The sequence below is a fragment of the Podarcis gaigeae genome, assembly GCF_964106915.1.
Source record: "Podarcis gaigeae genome assembly, chromosome: 6".
NCBI classification, from domain to species: Eukaryota; Metazoa; Chordata; class Lepidosauria; order Squamata; family Lacertidae; genus Podarcis; species Podarcis gaigeae.
The window spans coordinates 17,947,101-17,974,286 of NC_139682.1; the positions used below are offsets into that span (position 1 = coordinate 17,947,101).

The 27,186-nt window shown below is 45.4% G+C and overlaps 1 protein-coding gene across 4 annotated transcripts; it reads left to right on the forward strand.

Moving 5' to 3' along the window:
* On the forward strand, nt 1-26,750 carry SALL4 (spalt like transcription factor 4). 4 transcript variants are annotated; one of them, XM_083744154.1, is made up of 4 exons: nt 1-169; nt 16,453-18,999; nt 22,249-22,547; nt 24,207-26,750. In XM_083744154.1, the coding sequence occupies exons 1-4, from the start codon at nt 97-99 to the stop codon at nt 24,639-24,641; spliced, it is 3,354 nt and encodes a 1,117-aa protein (XP_083600280.1). In that variant the 5' UTR covers nt 1-96; the 3' UTR covers nt 24,642-26,750. The 4 variants fall into 4 exon arrangements, with proteins under 4 accessions (XP_083600280.1, XP_083600283.1, XP_083600281.1 ...); XM_083744157.1 differs by lacking the exon at nt 1-169 and adding an exon at nt 375-433; XM_083744155.1 differs by lacking the exon at nt 1-169 and adding an exon at nt 734-771.
* Nucleotides 26,751-27,186: the final 436 nt, after the last annotated feature.

Sequence of the window (27,186 nt, forward strand, 5' to 3'; positions counted from 1 at the left end):
CCAGGGGAGTAATTTCCCAACTCTAGGAATTTGTTGTGAAGAAGAAGAAGAAGAAGAAAATAATTGCTACTATTTTGCTCCCGATGCGTGTGCACCATGTCGAGGCGCAAGCAGGCGAAGCCCCAGCACATCCATTCGGACGAGCAGCAAGCCCCGCGCGCAGCAAATGGTAAGGGCGACACCGCCGGAGCTGGCGGGTCAGTCGCTAACTTTAATTGATGGGCAAAAGAAATCGACGAGGGAATCGGATCTGCGGGGGAGGGGACGGGGGGTGGGAAGAGAGAAAGAGAGGTCGCTTTTGTGCCAGGGGGTCTTTCTCCCAACGTTGCGCGCTGGGGGTTGCTGGTTCGCGATCCTTGAGTGCTCCTTTCGGAATCTGGACCACTTTTATCCCACCTTTATTTCTCACGACGGCAGGAACGGATCGGATAATGTGCGTGCTCCTGTTATTATTATTAATAATAATTTTAGTATTCTAGGTTGGAACCCGTTCTCTCTCTTCTTCCTCCTCCTCCCCCCCCCCCAAAAAAATCAGTGTTGGACCTGGCTTCTGATCACTTTAGCTTTGGGGAGGATGAACTCTCAATGCACATATTTTTATTTTAAAAGACAACAACTCAGGCTTTTGTAGTGTGTGGGACTTCACCTCCACCCTGCACCGGGGGGGAAAGTTTCTATGGTGGTTCTAAGATCTCTTTAGCATCAACACCCCACCCCACTCCATTGTGTGGGACAATCTTGTCCTTAAATCCCAATGGATGTTGCTGGAAGGTAACTCATTTTTCCTCCTCCTCCCCCCCCTCCAGGAAATATTTCTGGGAGGGATGGGGCATAGGCCAGAGCAACACCTTTTGTAATGCAAGGCTGGCTGGCAGGGGGGGGGTTGAATATTTCCCCCACCCTTCCATCTCTTTCCTTATTTGGATGGGTCTCTTCCTCTCTCCTCTCCTGCGCACCCAAAACTTTGGGACGATCTTGGTGTTGGGGTCGGAGGGAGGAGAACGAGCGAGAGATCGCAATCACTCGGGACCTTTTGTAGCCTGACCTCCAGCCATCTTTGATTTCCGACTTCCTAAAATAACTCCGGTGAGCTAATATGGTGTGTTGGGGGTGGGGGGTGAGCAAAAAGGGAAAGATCTTTTTAACAATCTTCCAGAACTCGTGGGCGCCTCGTCTCTCATTTCTACTACTTCTTCTTCCCCTTTTCCTTCTCTTCTATCGCCGGTGCTTCGTGACTTTTTTCCCCTTTTATAGAAAAAAAAAAGAAATTTGCTGGCTTTTACCTCTCCGGATCTCCTTGATCAAAGGAGGGGCTGCGTGTGGATGTTCAGCGCGGAGCAAAGGGGATGTTGGCAGAACTCGCTCGAAGGCGAAGCGGAGGGCTTTAAATTCCTGGGTGGTGCGAGGAGTTGAGACCGGGATGGGAGTTTTGGGGAGCCTCGCCGGTAACAAGGCGGACGTAGAAAGCTTGATTTCGACTCCCTTTTATTAATTAAAGAACACGAATCGGAGGATGAGTGCAATAAAACATTGAAAGGAGGGGTATTAAGATTGGTTTATCGATGCAAACCCGAACCTTTGCAATTCAAGTGGGGGAGCAGTCGAGCCTTTCGGGAATAAAATTAGTTTTCACAATGTCTTAGGTGAAATCCAGTTCCATAACTTGCAGATTTGTTTTAAAGCTGTTGTTCAGGGGCGAATGGAAACATTGGGATGCAATCTTGAAAGTGCATATTGTGTCTTTTTTTGGAAAGGTGAGGGGGAACTCGTTCAAAAGAACCCTCTCCCGGGAAAACTCCCCCCCCCCCCCATGGATGGAAATAGTCGATAACCATGTATATTTGCGGGGCGCGGGGGGAGGGGACGGTCCTATTCGCGACCCGCAGGAGGTGTGGGGGGCTTTTCTCCCGCGGTCCTCCGCCTCTTTTCTTTCGAGCCCAAATGTGCGATTGTTGAGTCCGGTTAATGGTGATTTAAGAAAACGGCAAGCTGGCCAGAAGGCAATAAATCCCATGTTTAATGCATGACTGTTTTTCCTTTGTGCATGTGCTTAGGATGGAGCGGGGCGGGGCGGCCACTGGAGGTGATGTTTCTTCCGTGTAAATCTCTGCCTGCAGCTGGGGGATCACCTCCGGGGGGCTCCCTTGAAACAAAAGGGTTAATGACGCCCTCGGAGTGGCGCGCTCCGGGAAGGCGGGGCGGGGAAGAAGAAACAAGAGGGTTATCGGGGAATTATGACTTCGAGGAGCCCCTCTGCCGCTGCAGGCACCTGGATTGCAAATAATACTTTTTTTTAAAGTGCAAAACGTCGATCAAGTAATACTTAACTTTGCACCAATGAAGCCTTCAGCATTACTGGATCCCGATACTGCAGAGCTCTGTAACGGGGGGGGGGGGGGAATAATGGCAGGGCGGAGGAGGATAAGGAGAAGCCCCGCGTGTCACTAGCGCGCGAGTGCGTTGTCCGTAGTAAAAACACTCTTTAACTCGCGCGGAATTGTTTGAAGGTAACTTCTGGCGAGGGCGCGCGGGAGGTTGCGTGGGAGAGTTGCTCTCTAGCGCCACCCAGGGGGCTCTGCCGGAGATGCGCCGCCGGTATTGGAAAAAACGCATTTTCTCTTTATAGGTTCTTTCGGTTTTTAGTTGGGCGCTCGACCCGCTGAAATGAGATGCACACATGGCTAACTTTTCTGTCCTATCAGTGGATAAAACTTAGCAGGTCACAATAACCCTATATTATTTCCCTTTTGCTGCTATTGATGGTTCTTAGAGGCTAAGTTAAATCTGCACGAGCGACCTGCCTCCTAAAGCGGTTTCGGGATGCCCTCCCTGGAACTGAGAATGTGTCCGTGGTGCCCCTGGGGCGAAGTGAGGCAGGCCTTAGTCTACTTGGTGCCTGGATTGAGAGATTTGTCCTCTTTTTTCCCCGTCCCATAAAGCAAACTAGAAAGAGCTGTGTGGAACCTGCTCTGTGCCAAGTCACTTATTCAGTTCATTTGTTTCAGAAGAGTAGCTATTTCTTGACCTTTTTTGCTGCAAGTGTGATAATAGAATTGGAAGGGGACACCCCAGGGTCATCTAGTCCAACCCCCCTGCAATGCAGGAATCTCAGCTACTTTAAAAGAATGCGGACTTTGATAGCGAAGCTACTGAGTTCATTGGATGCTTTTGCATTGGTGAAACAGGCTGTGGTCCTTTAAAGTGCCAGGGAATGCTTTTTTTGTCTTCTGTTGTCCAAAAAAACCCGCTTTCCTGGAAAGAAACCACAAAGGTTTTGCAACAAATGTCAGGTATAGAAGAGCATCTGCCTTGCATGCACATAGAGTTGAAAGTCAAGAACCTTGCCTGAAACTTTGAACAGTTGCCGCCAGTGTGGACAACACTGAACTAGTGATGTGGCAAGTAGAAGGTAGCTTTTTGTGTTCTCTAAATGCATTGTTAGTTGCAGAGGGAGAGGGGTTGGGTATTAGGAATGAGGGGAGAGGGAAATGAAACCCAAGAAGGAATATTGTTGCTTGGTACCAAGTGTAGTCTGCCCTCCTGTATTTAGTTACTGAACAGCCCTGTGAGGTAGGACAGGCATGGTTTGCCCAAGACCCTCCCACTGAGCTGTGTAGTTGAGTAGGGGTTTGGATCTGTGCGTCCTCACATTTAAACTTGCACTCTCTACAAAACAGCGTGGAGAGTGTAGGAGCTTTCTCAGACAAAGAAGAAATGTGATGAAGATCTTCACTTTCCTTTCATATTGTTAGGTAGAACTTTATTTTCCTGGAAGTTCATTTAATAATAGAAAAGAGAGAGTAGCAGAAAGTGTTGGTGAGTGTCTGAAAACAGTTTCTCTCAGTTCCCTGCATGGATTGTGCATTTAAAATCACGGCAAGAACTTGAATATGCCCATATTGTGCACTTTTAAATATGGAAAGAGTAAAATTTGATCAGAAAATTCCTGCAAGGTTTCCTGCATATGCATAGCAAGGAGGCACAATTAAGCACAACACTTCTATCTTTGGGCTTCGGGAGGGGGGGAATAAACACAAAAGTTGTGAAGCAATCTGAGAACCATCTCAGTGATGTGTGTATGTGTGTTTGCAGTTGTGTGGGGTGGGGTTGGGAATGTTGCTGCTAACCTAGTGATCAATTAGCAGGTCAAAAAAATAGCAGGTGGGTCACTTGAGAACAATAATTGCATACTGAAAATTAGCATTTCCCCCTTGCATTTTAGCTGCCTATTGTGTTTGATAACAGCCACAAGGCCAAATTCTTTCTTTCTTTTTAATGCTGTGTAGAATGTAGAACTTTTTCTAATGCTTAGGAAAATTCCAGACCTGCAACTTGTGCACAGTTTCACTAAAAAAAGAAGAAGTAATTACTGCTCACTAGTGTGGTGAAACATTGCACTTTCTTGCTATGGCAGCCATAACTCTTTAGACATGTGAATTGAATATCAAGAAATTCAACAAGAAATAAGTTTTGCTTTTTAAAAAGGACCAACTTGCATAAATGGAAAGGATTAAGCAAAATAAATACCTTCTGATAAAATGAGCTCTCTTTAAACTTGCGTTGTTGATAGATGTGGTGTTTATAGGAGCGTCTTGAGTTTATTTTCAATGTGATAAACTGAGAGAGTCCCAACTAAGATGTCATTTCCCCTCTGGGTTCTTTGCCTGGGAGAGATGAAATTGTTTTTAAAGGAAGCAATAGGAGAATACCTGATTGGCAGGGCTGCTGGAGACGCCAAGCATGGGGTACTGTGCATGATGCCTTGTTCTTCGTTTTCTTCCTCATATTCCTCCCCCCCCCCCCCGGAAAAAAAAATGCCAGTGGAACACTATATTGGTTGTAGTGATCAGGCCTTTTCTGAGAAACGCGGCAGCTTGTGACGTTTTGACAGAGCTGCTGCTCTAACCTTTGCCTCCTCCTGCCTGCTGTGGGTGGTAAGTTGATGTCAAGCTTACAATTAGGACTCTCATGCAATTGACCCTGGCAGCGGGGCTTTCAGCTGTTTAGCTTCGCCTTAAACACTGCGCTAGTGTTAAGTGTGGTTTGGAGCTGCCTTGTTTATAGTTGAGGGGTCTTGCTGGTGGAAGTAATTGAGTGCGGAAGAAGAAGTGGTCCTTGGCTAAGGTAGAAGTAAGATTTTGTTCTCGCCCCCTTCCCTTTCTCTTCTGGGATATATGGGAGGTGGGGGTGTCTCTGTGCCTCTTCAATACTGGGAGGGGGCATCATTGGTAGTGGTGGAGGGGGCAGAAATTCAGTAGCTGTTTATTTCTCATTGATCTTTCAATGCAAATCTGGGTTAGATCGTAAAATAAAAATAACCACTTTATGGCTCTTGCAATATTTTGCATAGGCAGATGTAGTGCTATTTAGCAAATGCTTCGGGCAAAAATGCAGGATTGGCCAATAATACTGGGATGGGCAAAGTATTTCTGGTTTGTGCATAGATAACACATCAGTTGCGATTCTCTTTTTGTGAAATGCCACCCCTTTTGTTCTGCCTGTTGTTGTTTTAAAGACAGTTCACTCTGACTATGAAAGCATACAGGTGTATTTAATATGAGCCAACACAAAAATTAACCCATTTCTGCAGAACAAAGCTATCTTCACTATAATAAATGCCTTTCTCTGGCCTCCTTTTTAATCTCCATGTTAATAGCATTGGAACAGATGTCCAGTTAAGGCTTTCATTTTAAGCCCAGCAGGTAACTAAGGACACTTCTTAAAAGAAGCTTGTCAGCAATCAGTAGCCTTAAAAAAAATTTTTTTTAATCCCCTTTAAAGTTACCTCACATGGTAATGTGAAATTAAAAATAGATAAAGGTAAATCACCCCTGGACATCCTATTTCAAGGCTGTGTAATAAAGAGTATGTACCATTGAAACCTTTGTTTTTTCTTTATAAGTAAACATATTTGGAATTGCACCTGACAACTCTTTGTGTTTTCAGAACAAAACTGCATTTAATTTGTTGCTGTTGTTACAGTTTGAACACAAAAAGGTTCTCCGTGGGACCACCTGCGTAACTGAGTAGTACTGACCTAACTCTAATAATATCTGTGTTGTTGTCTTCAGTCATGCTTGGAATATTGGGAATGCTTTACAGCAGTCCACCTCTCTGCCCCCCAAATCCTCAGATCCCTGTTATATTAATGGAACACAAGCTGAAATGTCCGACAAAAGAAATTATTCAGTACGGTTGCCAGTGGTACTGGCAGTGATCTAAATGAGCAGGATAAGTGTAAACTTTAAGAGACTTCAACATTAGCCCAATCAAGATCAACAAAACCTTTTAGAAAAGAATTTTGGAACGGGAGGATTCTCAAAACAGCCCGGTAAAAAATCTGCATGCATTGGACATGGACCATTGGCTTTATGTGGAGGGGGGAATGAACAGTGAGGGGGAAATGAAATGGAGTATTTTTGAGGTTGCAGACCCTACTCACTGCCATTTCTAATAAGCACTGAGTAATTGACTATATGGAGAGGGAGAGAGAAAGGGAAGCAGTCTTAAGTGTGTGTGTACAAATGATTTAGAAAGGACACAGCCAACCAAACTGAAGTATTTTGAAAAGGAAATAATTCCTACTGAAATAAATGACTCCCAATCATGCATGATTCAGCCAAAAATAAGAGCTATCTGTCTTACAATAAGGTGACATATTTGGGAATTGCTGTTTGTAACTCAGTGGGCAACTTTTAAAGGCAAGGTATGTTAGCGTGTGTTTTAAATCTAATCTGTACAGAGGTATGGTCAGGGAAATACTTTGAAGTATGGTAAATCTTCACTAATTTGATAATTGCAGTAGATTTTAAATGATATTATCTACTCCACAGACTTGGGCTTAATTGTGAGGTCTGAATTATTGCATCAGGTCTTATTTTAACATGTTCACATCAGCACGTTAGGAGTTACTTTCCATCCATTGTACTCTGAATAATGTAAACGTGCAGTCCTGTTCTGGAGGTTTGGCAGGGCTTTCGGATTTTGGAGGTTTGGCAGGGCTTTCGGATTTTGTGGAACAGCTAAAATGAGTTAGAGTAATTGGGTGGGACTTTGGTGACACAAGGCATGAGCACACTTAGACCAGATCCAAGCCCTCCTGACCCCAGTTGAAGAAGGTGCAACTTTACACCTGTGGCATTGGAGAAGACACAATGTGGCATCTTTTGTGGATTGTGTGAGGGTGATGCTCAAGGCATGTCTCCATCATCACTGAGTTTGCTGGCTTCCTCCATTTGTGGGTGGCATGTGGCCATTGGTTCTCACTAGAATTGTTTCCAGGGTCAATGGCAGCATGTCTGCTGTTTTCTCCTTGGCTGGCCCCTGATTGATTGTTGTTAGCAGAGTTTTCCAGGTCACCGTTTTTGTATTTTGTACAGTGGACCCTCTGGATATGAACTTAATTCGTCCCGGGGGTCCGTACTTACCCCAAAAAGTCTGTAACCGGAGGTGCTGCTTCTGCGCACGTGCGTGGCGTGATGGAGCACTTCTGTACATATACACTTCTGGTTTGCTGCATTCGTAACTCAAAATTATATTACCTGAAGGTAACGTAAACCAAGGTACCACTGTACTTGTGTTTTTCTTTCTCCCTGGCTGAACATGCACTAGAGGCTGTTCCACCAACATAGCAGTGCCTTAATGCAAGTACAGTGGTACCTCGGTTGAAGAACAGTCTGGTTTACGAATGATTCGGTTTACGAACTCTGCAAAACCAGAAGTAGTGTTCCAGTTAGCAAACTTTACCTTTGTCTAAGAATGGAATCCAAAAGGTGGAAGGACACTGGTGGTGGGAGGCCTCATTAGGGAAAGCCTGCCTTGGTTTAAGAATGGTTTCGCTTTAGGAACTGACTTCCAGAAAGGGTTAAGTTAGTAAACCGAGGTACCACTGTACAGAGCTGTTTCATAAATTTCCCTGCTGGGAGTACTGCATTCCAGGTCTTCTTTTGGAGAGAGGAAAACAGAACCTGTCTTCTGCAAGGACTGGATATGGGATTAAAAATTCTTAGTTTGAGGCATAGATATATACAGTGGTACCTCGGGTTACATACGCTTAAGGTTACAGACTCCGCTAACCCAGAAATAATGCTTTAGGTTAAGAATTTTGCTTCAGGATGAGAACAGAAATCATGCTCTGGCGGCATGACGGCAGCAGGAGGCCCCATTAGCTAAAGTGGTGCTTCAGGTTAAGAACAGTTTCAGGTTAAGAACAGACCTCCGGAATGAATTAAGTACTTAACCCAAGGTACCACTGTGTGTGTTTTTAGCTATAAACTCCCAAATTGGAGGTGAGGATGGGCCTAGCATGTGCTGCTTTTCTTTTTCGTTCAGATACACAGGACACCTTAACTATATATTCACATTTCTATAAAGAATCTTGCACTGTTAGAGTAGCCGTGTTGAAGCACCTGCTCTTCAATCTGGTGACAAATCAGCCAAACTACACAACTTCCAAAGTACAGGTAGTTAGTGGCCTGGGTTTTTTGGCCACCAAGAATGGGTGGTAGGCTATTGTGATCTGTGGACTTCTGAGAAGTGGTCTCCAGCTGCTCTAAGAGACCCTTTCTTTGCAGAGAAGTAAGACCTCTCTCAAGGAATGCGGGTGGCACTGTGGGTTAAACCACAGAGCCTAGGACTTGCTGATCAGCAGTTCATCGGTCCCTGCTCCTGCCAACCTAGCAGTTTGAAAGCACGTCAAAGTGCAAGTAGATAAATAGGTACTGCTCCGGCGGGAAGGTAAATGGCGTTTCCATGCGCTGCTCTGGTTCGCCAGAAGCGGCTTAGTCATGCTGGCCACATGACCCAGAAGCTGTACGCCGGCTCCCTCGGCCAGTACAGCGAGATGAGCGCCACAACCCCAGAGTCAGCCACGACTGGACCTAATGGTCAGGGGTCCCTTTACCTTTACCTAAGACCTCTCTCAAGCCAACAGTTTTGCTGAACAGTTGCAAAGGTGAAGGGGAGAAGGGTCATAGGTCAGTGGGGGAGTGGCACTGGAGGTCCCAGGAACAGTGGGAGAGTGCTATGGCTATGACCTTCTTCTGGGCTTCCAAAATGTCTCTGTTTAGCCACCATAGAAAATAGGATGCTGGCTGGAAGATACATCTTGACAGGCTTCCAGGTCTTATGATCGCTTATGTTTCAGGAGCAGGTCTGAGAATTGAAAAGTAACTCTGAAAGTGGTGTCGAATTTGCATGGGGGAATGTGCGTGCCAGATCTTCTCTTCTCATCAGCTTTTGTCCATTGAACTGGATTTCTAAAAATTAAAACCAGGATGGATAAAAATAAATGGTTTTTTAAAATAAATAAATAAATAAATAAAAATCAGATTTTTTTTAAAATTTAAATTGGATTTTTAAAATAAAATGCTTTTGGAGGAAAAATCTTTCTAAAGACAGTTTTCTATTTATGTTACATAAGGCTATTCATCAGGAAATTCTATTCATTCATCCAAAGGCTATTCATCAGGAAATAAGGATTTGTTTTAAGTTTTTCATGTGTGCTAAAACTCAGTCTCCAGGTTTGTTTGGTTTTTTTTTTTTATTAAAAAAAGTTTAACCATCAGTTAACAAACATGGATACATTTGCTATAATATTATTGTTTTAGTTAAATAAATTGTTTACATTGTTATTAAGGAAATTACTTTTCTCCTTCCAATAAAGTACAGCGGAAAAGTTGTCCAAATATAAACAGTTAACTTATTAAACCTCACAATAATTTCATAATTATTTGTCTATATATTTCTAATAGTATAACCAAATCTGTAATTTTTGATATAACTGTAAAAACTACTCTCAAAATTTATTACAGCGGTACCTCGGTTTAAGCACAGTCCTGTTTACGAACCATTTGTTTTACAAACTCTGGAAAACCGGATGTAGTGTCCCGGTTTGCAAACCTTACCTCAGTCTAAGAATGGAATTCAAAAGCTGGAAGGGGACCGGCAGCGGGAGGCCTCAGTAGGGAAAATGCACCTCAGTTTAAGAACGGTTTCAAATTAAGAACGGACTTCCAGAACGGATTAAGTTCGTAAACCGAGGTACCACTGTACTGTATTAAGATTATACCAGCAAGAATGAATCTTTCTGTAAAAAAAATGATTTAAATCAAGTCTTACTGACTAGTGATTTAAATCAAATCCACCCTGATTAAAACAAGTCCAGCATAAGCTGTGATGCAAAAAGTCGGATGGACAGGGCAATAGCACTGGATTTGGCCATACTTTGCCTATTATAACCTAGTGGGCCAAGCTCCAAAGCATGGTGGACCCCAGTTGGTCCACACTGGCCAGAAGCTCTCCATCCCTGGATATCTACACTTGTGGTGAAAATTTCCTTTTAAAAAAGCAACCAAATGTTTACAAGGCATCATATTCTGATAGTTTCTCAAGCATGAGCTCTGTTGTAAGACATTTATTATTGAAGGAAGATCTTCAGACCCAGGCTCTGGTCCCAGATCATATTCCTCTGTGGGTGTTTAGTTGTGGTAGTTCAAATAAATGTTTTTCAAAAACTGCTTTTCCCACCACTGTGTGGGAACCCATTTTTGTGTGTGTGTTTGTTTGTTAATGCATGAACTTCCTGTTGAACATTTTCCACCTCATTTTCCATAAAATACCATATTGATATAAATGATTCCATTCCTGCACATAATTTTGAAGACAGTGAATGTGCTTTTTGGGCAACATGTTTGTGACGGTGAACCCACCTTTAACTTGTTTTTGCCTTCAGTGCTTAAAATACCACCTCCATTTTAAACAAACAAAAACCCACCTCTGGTTTTTGCTTCCTGTTCCTCATAAATCTGTTCTGTTGACCACTGTTGTGGGATATTTTAAAACCTAATTAATATATGCAATGGAGGCTTATGTAGACTTTGCTTGGCTGGTTTCTGGCTACTATTTAGGGAAAGATGCTGAGACTTCTGAGACTTCTGCTTTGTGTCAACCTTGCCTAGATGTTGACTGGGAACCCAGCAAAACACCCAAGCCAATATATTTCATTATTGAGTGAAGAGTAAACATTTGGGGAAAGCAAGTGAAGAAATTGGTGATGTCATTAGAGGAAAGGAAAAGGGTATAAGGGAGGGGACTTCACCTCATCGGAATTTGCTTTTAAGGGAGAGGTAGGTGAATGGGTGGACGCGGGTGGCGCTGTGGGTAAAAGCCTCAGCGCCTAGGGCTTGCCGATCGAAAGGTCGGCGGTTCGAATCCCCGCGGCGGGGTGCGCTCCCGTTGCTCGGTCCCAGCGCCTGCCAACCTAGCAGTTCGAAAGCACCCTCGGGTGCAAGTAGATAAATAGGGACCGCTTTCTAGCGGGAAGGTAAACTGCGTTTCCGTGTGCAGCTCTGGCTCGCCAGAGCAGCGATGTCACATTGGCCACGTGACCCGGAAGTGTCTTCGGACAGCGCTGGCCCCTGGCCTCTTGAGTGAGATGGGCGCACAACCCCAGAGTCTGGCAAGACTGGCCCGTACGGGCAGGGGTACCTTTACCTTTAGGTGAATGGGTGGTCACACAGCTAAGGTAAGAATGAAGTCAACTGTGATCTGGACAGGGAGGTTGAAGCCAGTGTGATGTAGTGGTTAGAAACTTGGACTAGGGCTGAGGAGACTCGAGTTCAAATCACTACTCTGCCATGAGTGTCATTGAGTGACCTTAGACCAGGGATCAGCAAACTATTTCAGCAGGGGGCTGGTCCAATGTCCCTCAGACCTTGTTGGGGGCTGGACTATATTTTGAAAAATAATAATGAACGAATTCCTATGCCCCACAAATAACCCAGAGATGCATTTTAAATAAAAGGACACATTTTATTTAAAAACACACTGATTCCCAGACTGTTCGCGGTCCAGATTGAGAAGGCGATTGGGCTGCATCTGGCCCCCGGGCCTTAGTTTGCCTACCCATGCCTCTCTATTCCCAACCTTACTTTACAATGTGGTTGTGGTGACTCATTCTGGAGGGGATGACACCATCCTGCACTGTCCAGGGGCAGGATAGAAATGGAGTGAGTGGGAATGGATAAATGTCTCTTGCCAGGGGAATAATGTGCAGGTGCTGTTAGGTCTACATGCATATGCCCTTATAACTGTATGGAAAGAACAAACGGAATTGCTATCTTTGTGGGTGTGGGGCTTTGGGGGGGGGATGCATTTTTGTGCATATTACTAGGCCTGGGAGCTGCATTGCAAAATTCAGAGAAGAATGAACTTCAAAGGATAGCTCTGTTTTGGTTCTTGGATTGCTTTGGAAAGTGCAAAGTGGATAGTGCAAACTGCTTGCCTTCAAATGCAGATTGAATCTAATTTCTCCCCACCCCTAGCTGAGAGCGAGTACATAATACATCTTAAACAGGATGAAAAGTGCTGATTCCTTTCAGCTCACTAGGGTGGGGGTGAAGGGAAGGAATTGTTCTTCTCCCCTCATACTGGTGGGCATAAAAAAAAAAAATCAGACTCTGTATTTCCAAAAAAAACCCAGTTGTCTTGTCATATTCTGATGCTGTACAAAGTTTCAAATTAGCCCTATGCATAATGACCTAATGATTTTAACTTTAAATGCAGGAAATCCATTGCAAGAGCCCTTTTCAGCCATCCTCTGTGTTTTAATTGAATGTTGTACAGTACTGAAGAAGAAATGCTGTGTCCACAGCAGCAATTTCTGCTTCGACACTGCATGTGTTTCTTGAGAAAGACCTGAACCTGAGCCCTTGAGGTGCAACCTTGAAATAAACATCTGAGATAAACATCTGTTCTCCTACAGTCTTTCCCCTCTATAATGGAGTGACATTTTTTTTTTTTTTTTGTAATTTCAGGGAGTTTACAAAATCTCCTTTTTGTTGATGGTGTAAACACCCAGGATCTCCACATGGGGGAGCATCTATAAGAAAAACTAACTTGAGGAAATTTGCAGTATAATTCCACCATGTTGGCTATTACTTTAAAAAAAAAAAAGAGTTGGTATGGTCCTCCTTTCTGTATATAAGATGGCACAGAGATAAGGCATCTCATTCTTGCACTTGCAGGTATATGTGAATGTCCAGCTTGGCTGTGTTTGTGGGTGCATTTGACTCCTTAAGGGATAAGTGTGCTTTCCTGATGTACGTCATTCCTGTTCAGAGAGCTTTTGCAGGAATCAAATCTTTATGGGATCAGGCTGTAGCCCAAATAGCATCCAACCCCATGCAGATAGGAAGCCTGTGAGGCATGAGTTACCGTATTTTTCGCTCTATAACACGCACCTGACCATAACACGCACATCGTTTTTAGAGGAGGAAAACAAGGGAAAAAACATTCTGAATGAAACAGCGGATGTATCATTTTTGTGCTTCATGCTGTGGCCACAGACATGTGATCTGATGGTGAATTTGGGGTGACCCAATGCAAAAATCCTGAGAATCCCTGTGGATCCATGCTTTGTAACCACGTTGTTGCACCATTGCAGCCCCAGGCAACAGTGGGTACGTGATTTTTGGGGGGCAGGCTATAGCCATGGACATGCTATGTGATCTGATGGTGAATTTGAGGTGACCCAATGCAAAGATCCTGAGGATCCATGTGGATCCATGCTTTGTAACCACGTTTTTGCACCATTGCAGCCCCAGGCAACAGTGGGTGCGTGATTTTGGGGGGGCAGGCTGTAGCCATGGACATGCTACGTGCTCTAATGGTGAATTTGGGCTGACCCAATGCAAAGATCCTGAGAATCCATGTGGATCCATGCTTTGTAACCACGTTTTTGCACCATTGCAGCCCCAGGCAACAGTGGGTGTGTGATTTTGGGGGGGGCAGGCTGTAGCCATGTACATGCTATGTGCTCTGATGGTGAATTTGGGCTGACCCAATGCAAAGATCCTGAGGATCCATGTGGATCCATGCTTTGTAACCACGTTTTTGCATCATTGCAGCCCCAGGGAACAGTGGGTGCGTGATTTTGGGGGGGCAGGCTGTAGCCATGGACATGCTATGTGCTCTGATGGTGAATTTGAGGTGACCCAATGCAAAGATCCTGAGGATCCATGTGGATCCATGCTTTGTAACCACGTTTTTGCACCATTGCAGCCCCAGGCAACAGTGGGTACGTGATTTTTGGGGGGCAGGCTATAGCCATGGACATGCTATGTGATCTGATGGTGAATTTGGGCTGACCCAATGCAAAGATCCTGAGAATCCATGTGGATCCATGCTTTGTAACCACGTTTTTGCACCATTGCAGCCCCAGGCAACAGTGGGTACGTGATTTTGGGGGGGCAGGCTATAGCCATGGACATGCTATGTGATCTGATGGTGAATTTGGGCTGACCCAATGCAAAGATCCTGAGGATCCATGTGGATCCATGCTTTGTAACCACGTTTTGCACCATTGCAGCCCCAGGCAACAGTGGGTACGTGATTTTTGGGGGGCAGGCTATAGCCATGGACATGCTATGTGATCTGATGGTGAATTTGGGCTGACCCAATGCAAAGATCCTGAGGATCCATGTGGATCCATGCTTTGTAACCACGTTTTGCACCATTGCAGCCCCAGGCAACAGTGGGTGCGTGATTTTTGGGGGGCAGGCTGTAGCCATGTACATGCTATGTGCTCTGATGGTGAATTTGGGCTGACCCAATGCAAAGATCCTGAGGATCCATGTGGATCCATGCTTTGTAACCACGTTTTTGCACCATTGCAGCCCTAGGCAACAGTGGGTACGTGATTTTTGGGGGGCAGGCTGTAGCCATGGACATGCTATGTGATCTGATGGTGAATTTGAGGTGACCCAATGCAAAGATCCTGAGGATCCATGTGGATCCATGCTTTGTAACCACGTTTTTGCGCCATTGCAGCCCTGTTTTTGCATCAGATCATTGCTATGTGATCTGATGGTGAATTTGGGGTGACCCAATGCAAAGATCCTGAGGATCCATGTGGATCCGTGCTTTGTAACCACGTTTTAAGTGGGGAGGGAAGGAAAAATATAGAAGGGACAAGGAGCACGAGAGGGGTGTGCGGAGAAGCAGCTGGCTAAGAATGCAGGAGAGGGGTTTAAAGGGGGGGGGGAAGGAAAGCAAAAGTCCACCCACCCACTCAAGCCCAGCCCTCTCTCTCTCTCTCATCTGCATGTTTTCCGCTGCCTGCCAAGTCCCCAGACGCAGCAGCAGCAGCAGCAGCACCGGAGCAGGGACGCTCTGCTTTCCTCTCTACTTGCCTGGAGGGGAGGGGTTGCCTGGAGGGGAGGGGATTTCACTGCTCTTTGTTCCGTCTGAGCAAACAGCAACCGAAACAGAACAGGGTGGGCAGTAAGACCCTGAGGCAGAATGCAGGAAAGCAGCAGCCTCCTCTCCTCCGTGAAGGCGCAATGTGATTTTTGCCATGCACTTGGGACAAACGGCTCCAGGGACCACACATTCGCTCTATAACACGCACAGACATTTCCCCTTACTTTTTAGGAGAAAAAATCTGCGTGTTATAGAGGGAAAAATACGGTAAATAAAGCCACACTGCCATAGGTGGTTTGGGGGTGGGCTCAGTGGTGGTGGCTGATGGGACTAATCAGGTGTAAGGCATCAAGGTGAACAGTGGGTAGAGCCAATGACTGGTGGAGCCAACTAATTCTAGTTTCGCCCCCACCCACCTAGAATCATAGAGTTTGAAGGGACACCGAGAGTCATTAATAATAATAATAATAATAATAATAATAATAATAATAATAATAATTTATTTATACTCCACCCATCTGGCTGGGTTTCCCCAGCCACTCTGGGTGGCTTCCAACAAAATATTAAAATACAATAGTCTGTTAAACATTAAAAGCTTTCCTAAACAGGGCTGCCTTCAGATGTCTTCTAAATGCAGGAATCTTTTGCCCAATGTGGGGCTCAAACGCACGTCCCCGAGATCAAGAGTCTCATGCTCTGCTGACTGAGCTATCGCAGCAGAGTGGGGAGGAGGCTGACAGGTTGTAAATAAGAAGGCAGGCAAGTGAGAACAGACTGCGATTGATGGGGGCAGCGCCCCATTCACCTGAGCGAACCAGCCTCCACTGATGGAGTATGTGTGTGTTGCTGTCAAGGCACTTTGAGTTCCCTCATACTTTGAGCTGACCCTGGACTTCTTTAGTCTACCTGTTCTGTTCATGTTGTAGACCTTTGAATCTGGTATTGGGAGGCAATTTGCATGTATAGTGTATTCTGTCACTGCATAGCTAATAAGAAATGCTTTAAACTGGGGTGGTAGGGAGCTTAGCACCCAGATTGCTTTGACACGTGGCAGCAATGGGAACTGGATTTGGGTAAAAGGGATTGAAAATCCTCCTTGATTGCACCTTGCATTTCTAATGTACAAATGTCTTGGTCTACTAGCCGCCTTTTCCCAGCAGAGACATCTGATTGTGCTTTTGTTCCTGTAAAAGAACCTTGCTCTGAGACCCCTTCTCTCTCTCTCTTTTTCTTTCTGATGTCTCTTTCTAGGGAGTCCACAAGACGTCCCAGGTGACAGAGGGGGCGAAATGAGTTCCAAAAGGTGCCGGACGGAGGAGACCAACATCTGCGAGAAATGCTGTGCAGAGTTCTTTGAGCTTTCCGAATTCCTCGAGCATAAGAAAAATTGCACTAAGACGCCACCTGTCCTAATCATGAACGACGGCGAGGTCACGGTGCCCCTGGAAGACTTCCCTGACAGCTCCTCGGGGAGTTTCCCCAGCAATCAGATGGACGGCCAGACGGCCAAAGGGAGCCCTTCCAAGAGTCACTCTGCTTCTGCGGAGAAGAGAGGAGAGAAGGTCGGCGCTGAACCGGAGGGAGGGATGTATCTCAAAACGGAGCCCCCTGTCGCTCCCGCGGCTCATGAGTTGAGCTATATGCCCAAACCTAAAGTACCAAACACTAACGTGACTTTGCAGTCCATACGTGGCACTAAAGTGGCTGTCAACCAATGTACCTCGGAGACTGTGTCTCCATCCGTGGCAGGCCTCAACGCCATCCCCATGATCCTTGAGCAGCTCGTGTGCCTACAGCAGCAGCAGCTCCAACAGATCCAGCTGACAGAGCAGATCCGGATCCAGATTGCCATGATGGCCCCCCACATCCTGCATCCTTCAATAGCTGCTGCCGACCCGCTCAAAGCTTTGGGAGCCCACATGTCCCAACAACTGTCAGCTGCCGTGGCATTAATCGGACAGAAAGCTGGGAACCAAAGCCTATCCCTGGAATCCTTGAAGCAAGGCAAACTACCTCATTCGAATGCCGGCATGCCGGCCGCTGTCTCTATGGCTGGCGGGCTCACGCCAGCGGCCATCTCCTTGAAGCCCGACGCAATCAGAGGCCTGTCGGGCGCCATCTCCCGCTTCCCCAACCCTTTGCTACCTCAATCGTCCAGCTCGGTCATCTTCCAAAACCCGCTTTCGGCCATTTCCCCAGCAGCGGTCGACCCCTTGAAGAAGGCGAAAGGGAAGCTGGCCACCCTCAACATGCCCGAAAACAAACCAAGCCTGGAAGAGCCTTCCTCCTTCTTCAAACACAAGTGCAAGTTCTGTGGCAAAGTCTTTGGCAACGACAGCGCCCTGCAGATCCACCTCCGTTCGCATACGGGCGAAAGACCCTACAAGTGCAACATCTGTGGCAATCGCTTTACGACCAAAGGCAACCTTAAAGTGCATTTCCAGAGGCATAAGGACAAATATCCCCAAATCAAAATGAATCCTTACCCTGTACCGGAACACCTGGACAACATGCCCACCAGCAGTGGCATACCCTATGGGATGTCTGTCCCGCTGGATGAATCCAACCTTATTGTAGACACGAAGCCCATCTTGACTGCACTGCCTACCTCTGTAGGTGCCAGCTTACCTCCACACGCTTCCAACTTGGCAAGCAGCAAGGATTCTTTTGCCGGTGTGCTTCTGAGCGACATGCAGCCCAGGCCTTCTCCGGAAAGCGAAGGTGGGTCTTCATCGGGTACGGCGAGTCACGAGTCGGGAGTCGAGCAGAACAGAAGTTCCCCGCAGGCCGGCTGCAGCGCAAGTGTGTTTCATGTGGGCAGAGCTGGTGAGCAGGGCTCCGAAACGACAAAGCTTCAGCAGCTGGTGGAGAACATTGACAAATCCGCGTCGGACCCCAACGAGTGCCTGATCTGCCACCGAGTCCTCAGCTGCCAGAGCTCCCTCAAGATGCATTACCGCACTCACACGGGCGAGCGGCCCTTCAAGTGCAAGATCTGTGGCCGCGCCTTCTCTACCAAAGGCAACCTCAAGACGCATTATGGAGTGCACCGCGCAAATACCCCCTTGAAGATGCAGCACTCCTGCCCCATCTGCCAGAAGAAGTTTACCAATGCCGTGGTTCTGCAGCAACACATCCGGATGCACATGGGCGGACAAATCCCCAATAGCCCAGTCCCAGAAAACACGCGGGACAACACTGAGGTGGAGGCTACTGTAGCTGAGAACAACGGAGACCCGTGTTGCCTGGAGGATAATGTGGAAGCCATGGATACAGAAGATCTGGAGTCACGGGATGGCCTAAGCCACTCTTCCAAGCCACTTGCCCCATGTGGTACTCCAGGCGAGCCTATGAGTTCTGTTTTCTCCAGCATTTCAGCCCTGGAAAGCCAAATGAAGATGGTGAACTCCACCTTGTCCTTGCAGCGCCAAAGCAGCCAGAAATGCAGCGATAATGGCTCAGGAGAGAGCGATGGCATGACCAATGACTCTTCCTCAGTAATGGGTGATGCAGACTATCAGAATGGCAGCCGCAGTCCTGTTGCCTCTGATTCAGCTTCTTTCCCAGCATTGTCTCCAGCCAACAGTCAAGCAGAGAGCCCCACATCCAAGTCTCCAGACTTTAACATCCAAGAGGACAGTGCAGCGGGAAGTAAGGCTGAGGGTCCCGAAACCCACACCACGGGTCCTGAAATCCGTCCCGTGGAAAGGGATAGCGCTTTGGATCTAACTTATGGCAGTATTGGTCGAAAGATTATCAAAGAGGAACCTGGGTTGCTCTTCCCAAATGGAGAATATGGTGAGTCTGTCTTCCTTCCTTCCTTCCTTCCTTCCTTTCTTTCTTTCTTTCTTTCTTTCTTTCTTTCTTTCGTCCCCATTACAGTTACTGTTACATCTATGGATGTGTGTTTTGGCTTCACAGCTTGCTGACTGTGCCTGGCTAGCAAGTCTCTTGGACCAGGTATGGAGAAGCAGTGGCATTCCAGATGTTGATGGACTACATTTCCCATCAGCCCTGACCACTGGCTGTATTGGCTGGGGCTGATGGGAGTTGGATCTCGACCATGTCTGGTGTGCCAGAGGTTCTCCAACAATGTGCTACAGAAAGGGAGCACCCAGCCTGGGAGACTCCCAGGTTGGAGAAATGCTACAGCTGCTCTCTTTGTGGAACTGGTATTGGTCTTTCTCTGGATCTAAAGCTAAGCAACATAATGGGAGGCTTGAGAACAATCCGATGTCCTCTTGCCAGCAGATGAGCAAAGTAGAAGTTGGGTAACCACTGCCTCTGTTTCTTTGCCAGGCTTCTGCTTCCTCACCCTCTGTCTGCCCAGTTTGTCGCAAATTCCCAGTGTCTGTAAAGCATCAAACCTAAATGTAATCAAAAAGACATGCACATCTAATGACACAACCCAAGATACTTAAACTAGTTTCCTTGAGACAGGAGCAGTTGGGTGGTTTATTTTCTTTTTCTCCCTTTAAAGAGTGCTAGGGATACATGAAGGTGTCTGATTGAAGAGCCACAGTACTCTCATTGATGGGAGAAAGGAAAAGTTTGGTTTCTTGTTTCTGCCAGAGCCCCAGTTGCTTAAAATGGCTTGACTGTATGGCTAAAGCAATGGCTTAAGAAGTAATGTGAAACTTCTGTGTTGCCTGCCCTACCCCCTCAGGAGGTGCATATTTCATAGAATCGTAGCATTGTAGAGTTGGAAGGGACCCAAGGGTCATCTAGTCCAACCCCCTGCAATGCAGGAATCTCAACTAAAGCATCCATGACAGGTAGCCATCCAACCATACACTTTCAGGTGTCTTTCTCTTCACACGAGTAACCTTTTCAATTAAAATAGTCTCATAATTTTCTGTTGAATTTTCTGTTGTTGTTCATTTACAAAGCTCCAAATTAATTTCTCATTCATTTGGGAGGAAATGTAAGATAAATTTTCAGCACAGCACTAATTGAGATCATCCCTGTCATGCCACAAGGTCATATATACAGATGATCTTGGTGGCTGCTTTTATTGGCTGTTGAATCTTCTCTTACGTGAGATGCTCCCAATCAAGGATGATCCCTGTGTTATATCTTAACAGTGCAACAGCTGTCACCAAGTCGCTGGCCTGTGGGTGGCATTTGTGCCATGCAGATAACCTAGGAATGATTTCCTTCGCTGTTGTTGCCCCTCCCTCCCTCCACCGGGCCCAGCAGTAGCACAGAAAGTTCCCCATAAAGCAGCCATGTGGAATTAATCTTCCTGTGTTACTGGTGCTGTGTGGGACTGGAAACAACTTGCTGCAAAGGCAATAATCTCAAAGAGCCGTACCTCATTAGACACCCAGGCGATGCTAAAAGCTGAAAGATTGAAGGCAGGCAAAAGCAATGACTTCTTTGCACAGTTGAATTCCCTTCCACAAGAGGTAGTGCTGGCCACCAATTTGGATGGCTTTAAAAGAGGATGGGACGCGGGTGGCGCTGTGGGTTAAACCACAGAGCCCAAGACTTGCTGATCAGAAGGTTGGCGGTTCGAATCCCCGTGATGGGGTGAGCTCCCATTGCTCGGTCCCTGCTCCTGCCAACCTAGCAGTTCGAAAGCACATCAAAGTGCAAGTAGATAGATAGGTACCGCTCCGGCGGGAAGGTAAATGGCATTTCCGTGCGCTGCTCTGGTTCGCCAGAAGCGGCTTAGTCCTGCTGGCCACATGACCCAGAAGCTGTACGCCGGCTCCCTCGGCCAGTAAAGCGAGATGAGCGCTGCAACCCCTATAGGATTAGATGAATTTATGGAGGAAGGCCATCTCCTATCTCCATTGCTGGGAATATCAGTAGGGCAGGTTGCTGTAGTGCTTACTTCCTGTTTGCAGATTTCCCACGGGCACCTGGTTGGCCACTGTGAGAATAGGCTACTAAACTATTGGTTCTTCAATCTGTTCTAGCAGTTGCCTCTTCTATGTCTTGTCAGAAGCATTGTAAAACCATCTCCATTATGGGTGGGTCTAAAAGAGTTGGGAGTTAATGCCTAATACAACAAAGCTATTATAACATCAAACTTTCGACATACATCTTCTTTTCATCAATTTTTTTAAAAAACATCATTGAAAAGTACTGCAAACTTAGAAAAAGACGTCAAAACCTGTGCTTTAGCAAAATTTGTATGACACTTAATTGTCATTAAAGCCTCCTTTGTTACCCACCCAAAAGGAGAGGGTCTCCCCCCCCCCGTAGGTCTGGAGACAGGCATCCATTTTAAAGGATGACATTTGGCATTGGGCAAGCAGATTTGCCCTGCCTTTCCTGCACCCCTGAAGCCCACATGCTCCTCATGATCTGCTCCAGAAGGTCCCCTAATCCTCCAGAGCAGATTTTGGGGTGCCTGTGGAGCTGCTGGGTAGGGGAGAAGTCCATCTAGTCCAAGCTCCTGTGACCAACTGTATGGATGCACAGGGGAAGCTCGCAAGCTGGATTTGAACCCCAAATGCTCTATTTTGAACCCCAAATGCTCTATTTCCTCCTGAAGTTTCCAGCATCTGATACTGCGGGCTCCCTCTCATGAGTGGGGACAAAACATAACCACCAGCATTAATTTTTCTAACCTGCTTTTAAAGTTGCTGGTCGTCACTGCCTCTTGTGGGAGAGAGTTCCATAGTCCTAACTTCGTGCTGTGAGAATAAGTCCTTTTTCTTGTCTGTCCTGAATCTTGAGTCCCATGGCATGAGTGGTAGTCTGTTTGGCTGGTGGACAGACCCTAGAATTCTATCCAAAGAGAGGTTTCCAGGTACACATTATTATTTATTGTCCTGCTCTTGTAAAACAACCCACTCAGCAGAATGCATATACCGACGGCAACCAGCTATCCTATTTACAAATGACCTTGTGCTTTTGTGCATCTGTCTCCAACCTAAGCATATGATCATATGGTGATTTGTTCGCATTTGCTCAGCTGGATTTTGTGTGTGTGTTAAAATAAAAGTCACTAGGTCCTTTAGAAACATTGAATCAGGCTCATCGCATTTAAGGTACCAATGCGTTCTCTGTCCCCCTTTTGAAATTATTCTGCAGGTCAAAACAGCATCCACCCTGCTTTTGTCAGAGCGCCGCCAGGTCTTATAAAAATGGAAGTTCCTAGCGACCGCTCCATTACCACGGCCCATTTTATTGGCCCCCATGTGTTGTCATCCTCTGGGCCTCTGCTGGTGCCGCCCCCTCGCCGGACTGCGAAGCAACATATCTGCACTACGTGTGGCAAGAACTTCTCTTCGGCAAGCGCCCTCCAGATTCACGAGCGGACTCACACAGGCGAAAAGCCCTTTGCCTGCACCATCTGTGGAAGGGCTTTCACCACGAAAGGGAACCTCAAGGTGAGCCGAGGAGGGAAAGCACTGATTTGTATTCAGGCGCAGAAAAAATTAAGTATTGATCCCTCGCTTTTCTTTCTCCAACCAAAACGGGACTGCTAGTGGTTGCTGTGAGAAAGCCAGAACAGCAGGAAACATCTGAAGCTGGAACTGGTACTGTGGTCAAATGTGTCACCTGTCTCCTCCTTCCCGGGACCTTCCAAATGTTCTTGAGCCAAAACTCTTTTTAAAAAAAATATATATATTTATTACTTTTAAACCTTACAAAAAAGAAAAAAGGAAATAAAAAATAAAAGAAAGAAAAAACAATACAATATATAAACAATACACAACACAACATTAACACAATAAACTAAACAAGACAGAGCAAAAACAATTTAAAACACACATCATACCATTTCAATGCCCTATCTTTCATTCCCTTGTTTCAACGACCTCCTCTCACCTCCCTTTTTGTATTCCACTTCTATTAATTGTTTCAGCAATTCCTTTCCATCTTTCTCTATTTTCTGTCATATAATTATCTTAACATATTTTAACCTTATTTTCCGTTAATACTATAATACTTATTTGTGCTTAATTCCTTATAACATTTCTACTAAAGCCATATAACTTCATTCCAACATTTTTCTAACACTCATTGATTTTACAATATTTCTATAAATAGTCTTTAAGCTTTTTCCAATCTTCTTCCACCGTCTCTTCTCCCTGGTCTCGCATTCTGCCAGTCATTTCCGCCAATTCCATGTAGTCCATCAACCTGGTAATCTCCAAATGTTCTTGAGCCAAAACTCTTCATCATCCCTGACCCACTGGCCATGCTGGCTGGGCCTGAGGGGAGTTGTAGTTCAGCAACATCTAGAGAACTACAGGTTCCTCTGCCCTACTTTAATTAAGAGTGGGGAGATGGGCCCACCACCAACAAGTCCACATGTGGCAATTGTGGCAACTTAGTTGTGTGGCAATTTATAGTCAATTGTGGATGTTCCTGCTGCATTAGTTATCCGTTGTTATTTTAATGGCATGCTTTAATTAATTTGTGATTAAATTAATTAATTTAATTGTGGTTTATCTTTGCAATCCTCCTTTTAAATGCATTGACTGAGTCAGAGCAGAGCCAGTGGCTGCAGCCCCTCTTCTCTCCATGTCATGAATTTAACTTTGACGTAGAGGACACATTAAAAGGGCTTGTCTTTGTGTTGTAAAATGCCTCTTGCAGAGCTTCCTAAAGCCCACAAGAGTCTTAACTTCATTGACGTTCAGAAGGTTCCTGCTGCTTTAGCCCTTGCTGGGAAAACCCAGCACGGAGAATGTACCATGTTTATGGGGGTAGGGAATTTCCTCTTGCCATCTGTCCCCTTCCCTTTTAATCACTTGCCTCTTTAATCTCTTGCATCTGTGTAGCATCGTCATTCCAGGGAGCACAGGGCAAAGTGCTTGGGGTTATTGCACTTTTCACTACTAACACACCCGTGAAAGTAGCTTGAACAAGAGATGGACTTTGCCCAAGTCACAGTTCTGTGGCTGTGGTTTGAAACGCTTTCACAATGTAAATGCTTTACCCATAGCTCTCATTTGCTTCTTGCTAATGGATTGGTTAGAAGTGGAAACACCATTTTGATATTTTCCCCTCTCTTCACCCTCCTTCCTGTCTCTGTTAAGGTCCACGTTGGAACTCACATGTGGAACAACTCCCCCAGGCGTGGAAGAAGACTGTCCATCGACAACCCCATAGCTCTCCTTGGAAACGATCCCAAGAAGGTATCAGAGATGTTTCCCAAGGAGGTTGTTCCTGCCTCGGTCAGCCTCGATCCCTCAGCATGGAACCAGTACGCTGCAGTCCTCAGCAATGGCTTAGCCATGAAAGCCAACGAGATCTCTGTCATCCAGAGCGGCGGTATACCTTCTCTTCCAACCACAATTGGGGGAGGTCCGGCAATCAACATAGCAATGAATTCCGCCACAGTCTCCAAGATGGATGGTTCCCAGTCTACGACTGGTTCAGAGATCGAGAAGCCCAGCAGCACCGCCACAGACACTGTGCCAAAACGCCAATTCCCTCACTTTATGGAGGAAAACAAAATTGCTGTCAATTGAAAGCCCAGAAAACTTGAGAGGAAGCAGAATGGATTTTTTTAAGGCATCACTATAGAAACATATATATATTATATTTTTAAGAGATTACACCTCAAGTATCCTTATTTTCCTATCAATGTGCAAATAAGTCTATGGTTGTCTTTGTAAAGAGTTGCCCAGAGTACAATCATGCTGGTTTTGTTTTGTTTTGTTTTTTTGGGAGGAGAGTCTATTTAGGGCTCTCCTCTTTTTCCTTTTCTTTTTTTGGAAAGATGCGGGTCTTGCAAAGTAGTTCTTACATGGATGACTTTAATGTGTAAAACGTTGCCCGTTTTACAATGTGAAAATCCAAAACTGATGAACATATATACCTCTTTTTGTTATGTTGTTACGGCTTAGAAATCAATTGTGGCTTTGAGAAGAGCAGGGTCAAATCAGTTGGCCATTCAGAGAGGGACACAGGGAGTTTGGCACTCCTGGAATTCACGACTGATATGTGGAAAGTAATTATGCGGGTAAATATCCAAGAATGCCACCCTTTTAGGATAGTACCTTTTGTGTGTTTGTGTGTGGTTTGTTTTTAAATGTGGTTTTGAATGTAATATTACTATAATGCCTAATGGACATGCAGATCCATGTCTCAGAAGAATGTGTTGTTGGATATGAAAATACATTTTTAAACTGGCACTGTCTGTTTAATCCACGATAAACCTTAAATACCTTGTACTGATGACTGCTGCTTATTTAAAAACTACATGAACGCATGCACGCCATCAAGATCACTGTGCCAAAATCCTGATTTTGCAGTGCATTGCTGTTCCACGCCCACTGCCACCCCCAAATACGCCACATTGCAGGGAGGAAGTTGGGAGAAACTCACTGAATGAGCAGGAAGGTAAAAGCTTTGTATATACTGTCGAAAGGGAATTTGGATCCTTTGGGGAGGCTGAGTTTGGAATGTTCTGCTGGGAATCTCAAGGGACTGCATTTTGGAAACAGTTCACGTAGCATGAGGAAACCTTTCGCCTGTTCATGTATATTTGATTTTCTTGGGAAATGTCTGTATCAAGATTCTGTATTTAAAATGAAGTAGGGGGGTGAGGGGTGTTCTAATTTGCTAAGACACTTCCAATTCAGAAATTCAGGGTGTAAACCACCCAGAAGTTTTATCTGTATGGACTTCCTGTGTTCCTGTGGTGCATTTGGAGTTTGTACAGGAGAAATCTAGGGTTGCTTGCAGGGGCGGACAGCTTCCTTTTTGACTTTGTGTATTTGCATTTTGGGGGGGAGGGGAAAACAACCCTCCCCCCCCAAAAAAAAAAACCCTGATGGCATTTGTGTTTGTATGAAGGTTACTGGGATGGCCCTGTGGATTCTAAGTTATCTACCTCATTATTATTATATTATTATGTTGTTGTTCTTTTTGTAGTGCTGAGTGTCTATTTTTCTATCAAATAACCACTGTATTAAACTTGAGATCCAAGCAGAGGCTACTGTGCACTATTTGAACCAAAATATGATATGCTGGTAAGAATGTCTGATGATGTCATGGTGTGTGTGAGGTTTGTTTGTTTGTTTGTTTGTTTGGGGGCTTTCCCCCCATAGCCCCTCCCTTGATCGCTTCTGCATAATCTCTCTTTGTGGATGTGAAACTACATTGGAAAATAGAGCTTAGCATTCGGTATTAAAATGACTTGGAATAAACATATGGCTTCTCCCCCACCCCCCGAATTCAAGGGTCCAGCTGTGCTCATGTGGAAGGCTCATGAAACAATGTGGATTCAGTAATAATAATAATGATGATGAAAAAATACACTTTACTTGCACCTGAACTATATTGTGTGTGTTTCTCCCCTCAGTTTTTTGTTGTTGTTGCTTAGGATCAGTTTTTTGCCAAGTTGTGCCTTTCCTGCTGGACTTCGTAAAGAACGCAACCCTGTTTACACTGTAAAATGGATCTTGTTACATTGAACATGCCAAAGGTTCATCCCAATCATCAAATGTCTCTTCTGAGTTGCGAATGTATGGACTTTTAAGGAAATACTGTGTAGCTTTTTTAAAAAAGAAAACTTATCTACTGAAACGTTTCTGTTGATGTTATGAAAATAAATTTGGGATGACTTTTTCACACTTAATGCATCTAACTTTCATTTTTGTGATGTTTATACAGCTCTTTCAGTGTAACAAGGTGCTCCATAACCAATGCTCAATGTATTTTATGCTTTAAACAAAAAGAAAATCTGCACACAGGCTATTCAGATTCTGGGAATTGTATAAATTCTGCCAAACAGGGTACCCCCCCCCCTTTCAAAAGTTTGCAATACAGTCTTACCTTGGATCCTGAATGCCTTGTGAGTCAAATGTTTTGGCTCCCGAATGCTGCAAACCCGGAAGTGAGTGTTCCCGTTTGCGAACGTTCTTTGGAACCCAAACACCCTCCGCAGCTTCCATTGCTTCCGATTGGCTGCAGGAGCTTCCTGCAGCCAATCGGAAGCCGCGCCTTGGTTTCTGAACATTTTGGAAGTCAAAGGGACTTCTGGAACGGATTCCTTTCAACCGCCGAGGT

Excerpts from the sequence above, each read along its gene's own strand:
- SALL4 (XM_083744154.1), top strand. The coding sequence starts at position 97 with ATGTCGAGGCGCAAGCAGGCGAAGCCCCAGCACATCCATTCGGACGAG. Across the intron at positions 19,000-22,248 it reads CTTCCCAAATGGAGAATATG|GTCAAAACAGCATCCACCCT; the intron begins GTGAGTCTGTCT and ends ATTATTCTGCAG. Across the intron at positions 22,548-24,206 it reads CCACGAAAGGGAACCTCAAG|GTCCACGTTGGAACTCACAT; the intron begins GTGAGCCGAGGA and ends GTCTCTGTTAAG.